At 45.2% G+C, this 12,714-nt stretch overlaps 1 protein-coding gene across 2 annotated transcripts in view; it reads right to left on the reverse strand.

The window, feature by feature from the left end:
• Window positions 1-12,325, reverse strand: part of SMYD3 (SET and MYND domain containing 3) — a 743,226-nt gene extending 730,901 nt beyond the window's left edge. Inside the window, exon 1 of one of the 2 annotated variants that reach the window (XM_025385514.1) lies at window positions 12,044-12,325. In XM_025385514.1, the coding sequence (XP_025241299.1) occupies window positions 12,044-12,207 (164 nt within the window). In that variant the 5' untranslated portion in view covers window positions 12,208-12,325. The remainder of the gene's footprint in view (window positions 1-12,043) is intronic. The other variant, XM_025385504.1, reaches the window with a different exon arrangement.
• Between the last annotated feature and the right edge of the window lie 389 nt (window positions 12,326-12,714).

Raw genomic sequence — 12,714 nt, forward strand, 5'->3', positions numbered from 1 at the left:
GCTTGAACCCAGGAGGCGGAGGCTATAGTGAGTTCAGATCATGCCACCACACTCCAGCCTGGGTGACAGAGTGAGACTTCACCTCAAAAAAAAAAAAAGAATAATATTCCTTTTTATGTTGAAATATTTTCCTCAATTTCTTGATTTATTGTTTATTGTTATTGTTATTGTTTTGAGACAGAGTCTTGCTCTGTCACCAGGCTGGAGTGCAGTGGCATGATCTCAGCTCCCTGCAACCTCCACCTCCCGGGTTCACGCGATTCTCCTGCCTCAGCCTCCCAGGTAGCTGGGACTACAGGCATGCACCACCATGCCCAGCTTAGTTTTTGTATTTTCAGTAGAGACGGGATTTCACCACGTTGGCCAGGATGGTCTCAATCTCTTGACCTCGTGATCTGCCTGCCTCGGCCTCCCAAAGTGCTGGGATTACAGGCGTGAGTCACCGTGCCTGGTCAGTTTCTTGATTTTTTTCGTTATAAGATGGTTCTTTAACATAAGGATGTTTTTAACTTGTATATATTCAAATCTGCCCAGTCTATCAATCTATCTTATCCCCTTGTGGTAAGTCTTATTTATTTTTGCTGCAAAGGCAATAAGAACAACAACAAAAAGAGGACTTCCTTACATTATAATTCTCAACCCAAGTAATGAATTTTAAAAATCAATATTGGCCAGATGCAGGTATCTCACACCTGTAGTCCCAGCACTTTGGGAGGCCGATGCAGGTGAATTGCTGAAGCCCAGGAGTTCAAGACCAGGCTGGGCAACATGGTGAAAGCCCATCTCTACAAAAAATATAAAAATTAGCCAGGCATGGTGGTGCATGCCTGTGTTCCCAGCTACTCGAGGCTGAGGTAGGAGGACGACTTCAGCCCAGGAGGTTGAGGCTGCAGTGAGCCGGGATCACACCACTGCATTCCAGCCTGGGTGACACAGTGAGACTCGGTCTCAAACAAACAAAAAGATCAATATTAGCCTACTGTTATAAATGCTTTTAAATGTTTAAAACTAAACATGAATAGGCCATGTGTAAAACAGTAAACTGACAACAAGTGAACTTTAAAAAAGAAACATTCTTGATTGTACTGTATTTAAACAACTAGTAATGGCTCTGTCCATTTTCACTTTTCAAATAGTAGAATGAGATATCAAGGTTATCCCATAAGTGGCCTTTATTTTTTCTACTAATTATTATGTCAAAAACTAGGGGAAAAACTCATTTACAGAGAATCTTCTTGAAGTAATAAACTATAAGGAGATCACCAAGCACAATTTTCCCTCCAGATCATATCAACTCCAAGTAAAACTACTAGTTTCAAACACAGGTTTCAACTCTTATTGTGAAAAACATGGTCATCATTAATAAGCCACTAAACCATGTAAATCTGACCAGCGCTATTTCGTTAGTGAGTTTTATATAGATATTCATGACAAAATTTAACTTGTTTGCCCTTTTTTGGTCTAATTCAAAATAAGAGTTAATGGCAAATGTTAGAGGCTAAGAACAGTTTGGAAGGGGGGTTCATGAAGGAGACCACTCAGAGATAGTGTTTTAGTGGCTAAAAAATAAGTTGCCTTATTGAAAAATGTTTGTATGCTTTTTACTCCGTTGTCCACCAGAGGGAGCATCACATCTGATTAAGAGATAATGGGGAACTCCCAGATAGAAATGGAAAATCATCTGCAACTTGATCTACAAGGTGCTACAGATGGTAGCATATACAGAGTTAAATGTAAAATCAAATCAGACAATCCCCAAAAGAATCTCAAAGTAAGTGGGAGGACAGCCTCCTAGGGAGATCTCATCTCTAAAAGAAAAATTTTTTTAATTAGCTCGGCATGATGTTGCACACCTGTGGTCTCAGCTGCTCAGATAATTCTGGAGGTGGAGGAGGGAGGATCACTTGAGCCCAGGAATTCGAGGCTGCAGTGAGCTATGATCATACCACTGCACTACAGCCTGGGTAACACAGGGAGACCCCAGTCTCTAGAGGAAGAAAAAAAAAAAGAAAAAGGAAAAAACAAGAAAAATGAGCAAAAGATAAATACGGACAAATCCCAAAAAGATATAAATATGGCCTTTAAACACATGAAAAGATGTTTAGCTTCATCCATAATGCAATTTAAATGCAAATTAAAACTGTACTAAGATCCCACTTCTCACCCATCAGCTTAGCAAAACTTCAAAAGCTCAGGCTGCAAAGCTAAGGGAAACAAGAACTCACATACATCATTAATGGGAATGCAAAATGGTACAACCCTACATAGGTTTTACCCCTTGACCGAGAAATCCCACTTTGAGGAATCTACCGAGGATACACCAGCAACAATACAAAAACACACACATGCAAGGTTATTCATTAGAGCAATATGCACAACTGCAAAATACTGGAAATTGCCTAAATATCCACACATAGGAAATTAGAAAGAAGTGGCTACATAAAATTGAGTATTATGGAGCTATAAAGAATAAGAAAGATCTCCATGAACTGATAATACAGTGATTTCCAATAGACACTAAGTTAAAAAAGCAAGTGCAAAAATAAGAATGGAAAATAAGAACACACATATATACTTGCTTATCTTAAAAAGAAAAAAAAATAAGATGAACCAGATGCTATGGTCTGAATGCGTATGCCCCCCAAGCTGGAGTCCAGTGGCATGATCATGGCTTATTGCAGCCTTGACCTCCTAGGCTCAAGTGATCCTCCCACCTCAGCCCCCTAAGTAACTGCGATTACAAGGTTGCACATCATCCCACCCAGATAATTTTTGTGTTTTTTTTTTTAACAAGATGAAGTTTCCCCATGTTGCCCAAGCTGGTCGTGAGCTCCTGGCCTCAAAAGATCCTTCCACCTTGTCCTAACAAAGCACTGGGATTACAGGTGTAAGCCACCACACCCAGACCTAAGGGTCTTTGATTAAGCCAGATTTTAGAGAGACATGAAAAAAATGCAAAGCAATGCAATCCTCATTAAATTTTCGTTGTTTTTAAAAATACACACGGGCCTATAGTCCCAGCTACTCGGGGGGCTGAGGCAGGAGAATCGCTTGAACCTGGGAGGCAGAGGTTGCAGTGAGCTGAGATCGCACCATTGCACTCCAGCCTGGGCAACAAAGCGAGACTCTATCTCAATAAAAGAAAATATAGTTTGATTTCTTTAAAAATTGTTACAACGTAAAAATTTACATATATGTAACAATTTTTTAAGGAATCAAACAATCAAATGTATACGCGCACACACAGACACACACATATATTTTGTCATTGTGGTTGTTGTTGGGTTTTTATTGGAGACAGGGTCTCACTGTGTTGCCCAGGCTGCAGCGCAGTGGCGCAATCTCAGCTCACTGCAACCTCCACCTCCCAGATGCAAGCCATTCTCCTGCCTCAGCCTCCGAAGTAGCTGGATTACAGGCATGCACCACCACATCTGGCTAATTTTTGTATTTTTAGTAGAGACAGGGTTTTGCTCTGTTGGCCAGGATGGTCTCAAACTCCTGGGTTCATGTGATCTGCCTGCCTCGGCCTCCCAAAGTACTGGAATTACAGGCGTGAGCCACCACGCCCAGCCTTAAATTTATGTTTAAATAGGTATTTTCAAAACTTAGTTTTAATTTTTATGCAGTAAATATAAATAGATAAAACCCGCATAAACAAAACATCATCAGCACTCTCAATAATGTTTTTTAAATCCCTATCAAATCCATTTTGATAATTTGGAAAAGCATAAAGGGGTCCTGAGACTAAAAGATCTGAGAACCACTGGTCTGTAACACCAGCTGCCTGAAATGCCAGAGTATGAAGAGCAGGGGCTGGGGCTGGGGACTATATCACTTCTGTTGCCTGATAATGCTGGATTCCGCAGTACGTACCACCAGCACCACAGACACTGGGCCCTGCTGCTGCTGCTGCTGCTCCTTGGGAAAATGGTTGTCGCTGGAGAGTTATTCTCTCAACCATTCTTCGTGATACTTTTGTGAGGCTTTTATTCAAAGTCCTCAGAGAGTGTCTCAGATTGAACGAACTTAGGTCACTGCTGCACCCTAGCTGCAAGGGAGGTTGAGAAGGTATTTAGCCTTTTTGCCTTTTTTGATAGAAGGCAGACTTGCTCTACATCCCACCACTTAGTCATCCAATGAGGAAACCGGCAAACATAAACAGTCAAAACCACAAGCATTAGAGCCCATTGCTCCAATTCTTTCTGTGAAGGTCAGAGGCAACCTGTGGGGAATATTACAGCTCTATCGAAGATTCTCAGTGGATCTTAGAGATGGTATTACACGCAGGGAAGACAAATCCAAGTGCAGGAAAAAAACTGATATTCCAACTGACCCCCCCATGACAAAAAGTTCTACCATAAAAACCTGACACAAGGTGGCTGGCTGGTCCTGAAGACCATTTGGGGACCAGTGTTGCCATTTGGGGAATCAGGACCAGTTAGTACTGGCAGCAAACTGGGCACTCTGTACCAGCAGAAGCCACATGGCTATCATGAGGCGAAGGCTGCATTGTTGAGTTCCAGGCACCAGCCTCTATCCCTGTCCCCATGGCTGCCCTGTTCCTGAGCCCTTTGAGCAAGCTCCAGGCTGTCTGAAGAACAACTTACTGCTATCCACAAAGCAGGTCATCCTGTCTGATGAAGAACGCCCTCTGCTGTGGCATTCACATGGACCAAATGTTTTCACCAGGGCTCTGTCATAAAGCCCTTTCCCAAACCTCCTTGCAGAAGAAAAGGAAGCAGCAGAAGCAGCAGGAATTATGACTCCCACTTAAAAAGAAAAACGTAGTCACACCCATAAAGTCCTTTCCCAAACCACATTATTATCAATTCTTTCATCTTATTTTATTCCAAGTCCTAGACCCATTAGCCACTGCCCAGGAAGTTGCAAAGCCTACTTCAAGCCATTGTTCAAGGTTCTGCTCTTTGAAATGATTTTGCTGGTCGCGTGACCTTCAGGGCCTCCAAGGAAGAGTCTGTAACACTGCAGCAATTCACTTACGCCTGGTGCTAACCGTATTTCACAAAATCAGCCGTAAACCCAGTAATGTCTTTTTACATTATTTTCACAGAGGTAAGCGCTTCCCTGTCTCCACTAGCCTCTTCTACTCTACTGACCCTTAAACCTTGGGTTACTGTAGCGAATGTGAGAATTGTGCCTTTGCTGAAACTATTCATTCCAATGTCTAACATTCTTAGTAACTTCATGTATTTAGATAATTCAGCTAACACCTCAGCCTTTGGGATTCCTGACCAAAAATCTTTTCTTACTCCCTACCTTGGCCACGTTCTGCCACACCCCGAACCTTGTTGTATCACGACGCACACTACTTCTAAGCATGGATATATCAAGTCAACCCATTATCTGATCACCATTTCTCTGACCACATGAGGACCTCTAATCCATTGATTCGGCCACATTTCACTGGCCATCACCTTCCTTATGACCCCATTCCCTACCTGAGAAACCATGATCCACAATTACACCCTCCGTTGCCTACAACTTCAACTTCCTGTCCCTTCTCTCCGTCCATCATACTAACCTAGTAATCCTGGGTAAATTCAGTTCTCGTAGCCAAGCAACTGGCAATTGGGAGAGGAAGGAAACATGACCCAACTAACTGTTCCCACTTTAAATAAATGAACACAAGTTTTAAGTAGACCCTCAGCACTTTTCAACAATCCTACATTTCACAAGGCAATTTATGCTTCTCTCCTAGAAGACTATTTCCAATCTCTCCTAAGGCTGAGTCACTTAGCAACCACTTCCCTAGGTGTCCTTAAACTTTTCAATCACCACTGCTGTTGCCTTTTCTGGCACCTCTTCTTCTTACCCTCATATATGAAGACGCTCCCTCCCGTCTCCACCCCAGGTTCAGTCCTTGGCCAAGAGAGATTCCATCATCTCACCAAACGCAGTGAGTTACTACCCTTTATTGCCTGGTCACATTTACTCACACTGCAACTCAAATGCAGCTGCCTTTTTTTTTCTTTTTTGAGACAGGGTCTCACTCTGTCGCCCAGGCTGGAGTGCAGTGGCATGATCTCCACTCACGGCAACCTCCACTTCCTGGGCTCAACTGATTCTCCCACCTCAGCCTTCTCAGTAGCTGGGACTACAGGCATGCACCCGGGTAATTACTTGTATTTTTAGTAGAGACAGGGTTTTGCCATGTTGCACAGGCTTATCTTGAACTTATGGGCTCAAGAGATTCACCTGCCTCAATCTCCCAAAGTGCTGGGACTACAGGCATGAGCCACCATGCCCAGCCTGCTTTATTTTCTATAACTGATCTAATCTGTCTCCTGAACATGTGCTGTTTTTTCTATAATTAATCTAATATTACTCATGAATATCTACTCTAATAAATATCCAGGAAATTTAAAACTTGTCAAACAGTATCTCAATCTCTTCCACTTAATACTCAGACTTGGTTGAACTCCTTACCTGGGCTGGTTTAAAACGGTATCTGAATCTCTTCCAGTTAATGCTCAGGCTGTGTTGAACTCCTTATCCGAGCTGGTTTAAAACAGTATCTCAATCTCTTCCAGTTAATACTCAGGCTCTGTTGAACTCCTTACCCGGGCTGGTTTAAAACAGTATCTCAATCTCTTCCAGTTAATACTCAGGCTCTGTTGAACTCCTTACCCGGGCTGGTTTAAAACAGTATCTCAATCTCTTCCAGTTAATACTCAGGCTATGTTGAACTCCTTACCCGGGCTAGTTTAAAACGGTATCTGAATCTCTTCCACTTAATACTCAGACTTGGTTGAACTCCTTACCTGGGCTGGTTTAAAACGGTATCTAAATCTCTTCCAGTTAATGCTCAGGCTGTGTTGAACTCCTTACCCGGGCTGGTTTAAAACAGTATCTCAATCTCTTCCAGTTAATACTCAGGCTATGTTGAACTCCTTACCCGGGCTAGTTTAAAACGGTATCTGAATCTCTTCCAGTTAATACTCAGACTGGGTTGAACTCCTTACCTGGGCTGTTTTAAATGGTTGATTTTGGGTAGGTTTCCCTCCAAGGTCTTATAGGACATCCTAGAAGAAATAGTGGCAAGAAGACCTTGGATCTGGGTTGTTTCTCTGGATCCTCACTGGTCTCTGCTGCAAGGAGGTAATCAGGTCCTATGGCTGAACTGGTCCCATCTCATCTTTTAGGATGTCATGCTGGCTCTCATCCCTGGAGTCTGTGATCCTGACCTCCAGTCTATAGTCACACAGTTTTTTGTCATGATGCCAGCAGTTCCACCATGCCAATAAGCTCCTCCACCTCCTTCAAAGTGGTATGAGAGCATTTCAGAATCCCCTGCTACCACAAACTCAACTATCTAGCCACTTCCTTCCACCACTGCTGTGCTATAGGCCCGTGTCGGCCTATCACTAACCTGCATAACATCTCTTCTCAAGATTCCACATAAGGAGCAGAGCAAAAGGCCTTCCACTGTTGACTGTCCCCTCAACCCATTTAACATCCCCACCCTAACCCTAGAACTTTAGCCAGCCAAGAAAGATCAGAACACATATTTCTCACAATCTGTTTTCCCTACCTCTGCCCCCCTGCTTCCCACAATCCACCAGGACTGAAAGGGATGACACGTCTACTTCCAAGTCATCCTCCTTCCTCCTGGGAGGCACTAAGCCTCATCTCAGCCTTAATGCAGGATGAGCTATTCTCTTTACCCTACCGGAGAAACTATCATTAGAGTTTGCCAGAAGTAACTCTTGATATGGAAGCTGCAGGCAACTTGGAACTTGAGAAAAACAAAAACAAACATACAGCTACTTAAAGTTCCCCAAAATATTAACCCTTGAATGATTAACATCTCCCATGTGCTAGGCCCTGGGGATATAAAGAAGATTAGACTTAGAGCACTACACTAGGGAGTGAGAAAGTTTACAAATAAAACCATAACAATGGAATTTTATGTGCTACACTGACCAAAGCAAACAGGAAATACACATAACCCATACTCAATTGTCAATCAACCTCTTCTATCTCCGTCAAATTAAAAATGCATGCAATAGCAGAAGGACAATATAAGTGATTTCAGGCCGGGGACAGTGGCTCACGCGTGTAATCCCAGCACTTTGGGAGGCTGAGGCGGGTAGATCACTTGAGGTCAGGAGTTTGAGACCAGCCTGACTAATGTGGTGAAACCCCATCTCTACTAAAAATACAAAAAACTTAGCCTGGCACATGCCTGTAATCCCAGCTATTCAGGAGGCTGAGGCAGGAGAATCGCTTGAACCCAGGAAGCGGAGGTTGCAGTGAGCCAAGATCGCACCACTGCACTCCAGTCAGGGCAACAAGAGCAAAACTCCATCTTAAAAAAAAAAGTGATTTTAGGTTATAATTTCATTGCCATTTACTCTTTCTACAACTTACATACTTCATTTTCTTTTCCAGGCACAACATGAAAAACCAGAAGCCATTCCTTAATGAGAAGAAAAAGGTAAGATAAGCCTTGAAGCAGGTTCACCTTTCTCCATTAAGAAAAACAAGTATACAGAACTAAAGCTACTAATCAAAACAGCTCTAGACCAAAGGAACTCATGTAAAACTTGGTAACCATTATTTCTGGAGCCTAAGGAAGTAGAGTTGTACATCCCTTAAGGACATCATTAGGTGATTTCATTGTTGTGGGAACATCATGGCGTATCCTCGCATAAACCCAGAGTGTACAGCCTGCTACACACCTAGGCTAGCAGGTTTTTTTTTTTTTTTTTTTTTTTTTTTGAGACAGAGTCTGGCTCTGTTGCCCAGGCTGGAGTGCAGTGGCCGGATCTCAGCTCACTGCAAGCCCCGCCTCCCGGGTTCACGCCAGTCTCCTGCCTCAGCCTCCCGAGTAGCTGGGAGTACAGGCGCCCGCCACCTCGCCCGGCTAATTTTTTTTGTATTTTTAGTAGAGACGGGGTTTCACCATGTTAGCCAGGATGGTCTCGATCTCCTGACCTCGTGATCCGCCCGTCTCGGCCTCCCAAAGTGCTGGGATTACAGGCTTGAGCCACCGCGCCCGGCCCAAGCTAGCAGGTATTGTCTGTACTGCCTACTGCGCAGAGGCTATAAACCTGCACCGCATGTTACTGTACTGCATACTGTAGGTAACTGTAAGACAATGGTAAGTATTTGTGTACCTAAACGTATCCAAACACAGAAAAGGTACAGTTAAAAAATGATATAATTGGCCGGGCGCGGTGGCTCAAGCCTATAATCCCAGCACTTTGGGAGGCCGAGACGGGCGGATCACAAGGTCAGGAGATCGAGACCATCCTGGCTAACACGGTGAAACCCCGTCTCTACTAAAAAAAAAAAAGCAAAAACTAGCCGGGCGAGGTAGCAGGTGCCTATAGTCCCAGCTACTTGGGAGGCTGAGGCAGGAGAATGGCGTGAACCCAGGAGGCGGAGCTTGCAGTGAGCTGAGATCCAGCCACTGCACTCCAGCCTGGGTGACAGAGTGAGACTCCGTCTCAAAAAAAAAAAAAAAAAGATATAACCATACAGGGCCGCTGTCATGTATGTGGTCTTTCATTGACCAAAATGTCGTTATGCAGTGCATGACTGTAGTTATCAATATCTGTCTTTTTAATTCTATTATGATTTTTCCTTTCCCATGTAACTGTTAATTGCTACAAACTAACATTTTCATTCCATACTTAATTCAGATGGAAGGCGGCAGAAGGACAGGGACAGTTAGGAGGAAAATTCTGTCACACATTCATACTAAAACTAAGGGCTTACTATGTTAGACACTGGAGCTACACAAATTGAAAGACACACTATTCTCAAAGACTTCACAATGGACAGTGAATAAAGAGAAACAAATTTTACTTACAAGATGATAAGTAATACGGAAACTTATCCCTTAAGGACAGGCATGCAACAGTGGCAGAAAACTACATCAAACAATGCACCAACACTTCCCTGACACTATTTTCAGGTTGTAGTGATTCCCAACCAGGCTCTTCGGGACACTATAACCACTAAAATGGGAGTGTTCAAACAGAGCAACTAACTACCACAACATAAGTGAACTGTGTGTCCTGGCAATCCAAAATAAGTGCAAATATTTTGTGTCTGTGTAAAATACTAACAAGTATTTGTTAGTCATTATGAAGAATCTGTTTAGCTTGTTTTGTTTAGATGCTTAGCATTTACTTATATCCCTTTTTCTATGTTTATGTGTGCTGATTTCCCCACTGGATAACTATGGGTGGGAAGTAGAGCGAGCCTGCCTTCTATCTCAAAAGCCAAAAAGGCTAAATACCTTCTCAACCTCCCTTGCAGCTAGGCTGCAGGCAGTGACCTAAGTTTAGCCAATCCAAAACACTCACTGAGGACTTTGAATAAAAGCTAGTACCACAAAGAAGAATGGTTGAGAGAATAACTCTCCAGCAACAGCCAGATTCCCAAGGAGCAGCAGCAGCAGCAGCACCAGGGTTCAGTGTCCATGGTGTTCGCAGTGCATACTGCAGAATCCAGTATTATCAGGCGACAGAAGTGATACACTCCCCACACCCCAGTCCCAACTACTTTCGCAGTGCAATCCTGACTTGGTTCCGGCCCATGTCCAGTCAAGTCTCGGCAGACTTTAAAGCAACACTGAGAACTCCCCCAGTACTCTTTCATGAAATTCCTTTTTTGCTTAAATCCCCACAGTTACTGCAAACAGGAAAAATGAATGAGACTAATGAAATAGTATAGTAAATTAACAAGCATCCCGCCCACAAAGGGTTTGTGTAGTTTATTTTGGAAATGCACAATTCCGTGTGTCACAGGACTCAAGTGCAGCTCTAATGATTGAATTGCCAATTTGTCACCATTTATTCATTCCAAAACTTTTCTGTTCCAAGAACTATCTTGAAAGGAATGAATTGTTTTCAACCACACAGTTTACAAAAACTTCAAGGTGCTGCTCTCTCTCCCAAACAGATGTTTTCGCTGTTATCATTACTTCAGAAAGCAACAGACAAAATTATTATTTGGTAGCTTTAAAATGCAAAGTCATATTCCTGAATTATGAATCAATGAGAACAAAGTAAGAACAACGGTCAAATTACAGATATGAGTTTTGCACTTACCGTCCCACCTCCACCCACCTAAATCTCAGACTGGCAGGTCTGAAAAGCGGCCATGCACAGAATCATTGTACTCGTCTCAAAACAGAACTCTTCTTCCTCGCACACAGAAGCTCAATAGTATTTGTTGACTGAATGCAATTCCCATGACTATGTATGTATGTTACACATTTCCATAAATTGCTTTCACATAGCACTTTACACCGGCACAGTGCGTCCAGGCTTCCAAAACACTTTCACGTGACTCCCTGCATCTAGAAAGGTGGTTAAGAGTTAGACACGCCTGCACAGCCATTAAACGGCACAGCACACGGGGGCCCGTGTCTGATGCTCCCACCGCACATTAATTGCCCCTCTATTTCAGCCCTTCTGGTACACTGCAATTATCTCTGTCACTTCATCGGCTCCTTAAGGAGGTCCCGTTCATCTTCGTATCCCCAGGCCTCCCAGAACCCAGACCACAGAGGTGCACGGTAAACATCAAGACTCTTCCACCTCCTGCAAGCCTGACGCTTCACCGGCGGGGCCTCTGCAGGGGAACCTGATTCATACACATCCCGGCTCCCACCCACCCCACGCCCGCCACTTGTGATTTCCACAGCCGCACCAAGGACGCTTGTCGCACAGGACGCCGACTTTTGGTTTCCCAGCAAAATTACCGGGCACAACGCTTCCCCCTTAAGTCTGCCCAACGGCTTTCCCATTTCCACCGCAGCCCAGGCTGGGGGGCAGTGGCTGAGCCGGGCCCCCTCCCCAGCCCCGCTGCGGCAACCGAGGAGGGTGTCCGGGCGGGGCCTGTCAGCCGCGACCCGCCCCCGGGCACACGCGCGTCAGGGGCAGCCCCGCCAAGCTGCCCGTGCAGCCCCATCCAGCAGGAGTCCCGCGGCCGCCGCCCGCCCGACGCCCCCAGCAGCCCACACAGCTCGCGACTCAGGTGGGCGAGGGCGCCCCATACGCACCCGAGGAGGCAGCGGTCGCAGACAACGCCACGACTCCCCTTGCACACCGTGTACGCCAAGGGATCCGAGCGGAAGAGCAGCTCTCCGGGGCGCAGCGCGGTCACGGCGCGCAGCCCGTTTCCCCTGTTGGCGGTGGCGAACTTTTCCACCTTCAGCGGCTCCATCCTCCCGCAGCTGCGGCACCTCAGACGGCTGCCCGCGTCCAGCCGCTGGCGTCTCACGGGCTGCCGGGACCCGCGCGCCTGCGCCCTGCGCGCCCACGCACGCCCGAGGGGCGGGGCGGGCGCGATGGGGCATGAGCATGCGCAGATGGAGTCTGGAGGGACGGCTGGAGCGGCGTGTGTGGGACCCCGAGGGAGTCGTAAGGCTCCGCGTGCGGCTCGTGCCCATGGCGCCTGCGCAGAAGGAAGGCGGGTTTTTTTCCCTCTAACATTGTATTATAATTTTAACGCATACGGAACAGTTGAAAACAGTGCAATGAACACCTGTATTCCTCCGCCTCAGACAACCCGGCACTTTGCCATTTCTGCTGGTTGCTCTCTCCCCACCTGTAGCTATGTATGCATGTATTGTCGTTAAACTATTTCAAAGTTGCAGGCATCGTGACACCACAACTAGTACTTTACATCGTAACTTTTTTTGGTTCTGGGACGGAGCCTTGCTCTGTCGCT

The sequence above is a fragment of the Theropithecus gelada genome, chromosome 1, assembly GCF_003255815.1.
Source record: "Theropithecus gelada isolate Dixy chromosome 1, Tgel_1.0, whole genome shotgun sequence".
Classification (NCBI taxonomy): Eukaryota; Metazoa; Chordata; class Mammalia; order Primates; family Cercopithecidae; genus Theropithecus; species Theropithecus gelada.